The 879-nt window shown below is 41.0% G+C and overlaps 1 protein-coding gene across 1 annotated transcript; it reads right to left on the bottom strand.

The window, feature by feature from the left end:
* TM35_000232670 (putative retrotransposon hot spot protein (RHS)) lies at positions 1-516 on the bottom strand (the record flags this gene model as incomplete). Its single annotated transcript, XM_029027507.1, has 1 exon — positions 1-516. A coding segment is annotated over one exon (516 nt), but the record flags the coding sequence as incomplete, so codon positions are not given.
* Between the last annotated feature and the right edge of the window lie 363 nt (positions 517-879).

The raw sequence follows: 879 nt of genomic DNA, 5'->3' as shown, positions 1-879 counted from the left end.
ATTAAGAGCTGCATTCAGAATCCCCCTTGCCATTAAAAGAATACTCTCCTTGTCTGTGAATTCATCCCATTGCTGGAGAGAGTAAACTCCTGCTTTTTCAAGATTGTATGCAACCTCGTTCAGAACCCTTACTTTCTCCCGCAAAATCCCCATATTTTCCCTTATTCTCTCGTAGGCGGGCAATGCAGTAATAAATCTTATCATCTCCTTATCCTGAATATACATATCTGGTTTTACGACAAATGCCTCCATGGTAACATTCTCATTGGAATCAACAACACCCCTGCCACCCACATTATTGCGGAGGAAATCATTTAGTTTAGGTGTCTCCAGGAGATTCAATCCATCTAGAAGTACTTCCCTGACTCTGCTGTTCGATGTCCACTTGGGTTGAGGTACAACTTCCACTCTTGCACGTACCGCTGGAGGTTGATCAGGATCATTTTTTCCTTCTCTTCTTGTCATCGCTTCACCATGCGTGTGTTCCAAACCTGCGAATTCTTCCTCTTCATTCATCGAATGGACATTCTTTCTTTTTCTCCCTCTTCTCCCTTGGTTCGTCAGCATTCTCTTTTTTACTACTCACACACTTCTGCAATACTAACACAAAAAGAAAAATAAAAATAAAACAGAGAAAATGGATGAAACGTCTGTAAAACTACACATGAAACAATTTGCACTGAGTGACACACGCACAATATACAAGAATACGAGACTCATGTTACCAAGAGAAAGCAATTTGTACGTACACTGTATTTAACTCAGAATATGCAGCAGGGGTTTCCATTCAGTGTCATTGCACAGTGATTTACTCCCTAAAGTCTGTTATCCTGCAAGAAAAGGGTCATCCTCATGCACAATGAGTTGTGTTCACTCCAG

The sequence above is a fragment of the Trypanosoma theileri genome (genome assembly GCF_002087225.1).
Source record: "Trypanosoma theileri isolate Edinburgh chromosome Unknown TM35_Tth_23_V1, whole genome shotgun sequence".
In the NCBI taxonomy this organism is placed as follows: Eukaryota; Euglenozoa; class Kinetoplastea; order Trypanosomatida; family Trypanosomatidae; genus Trypanosoma; species Trypanosoma theileri.
The sequence above is the reverse complement of the archived record's forward strand: the minus strand, read 5'-3'. Positions and strand labels throughout refer to the sequence as shown.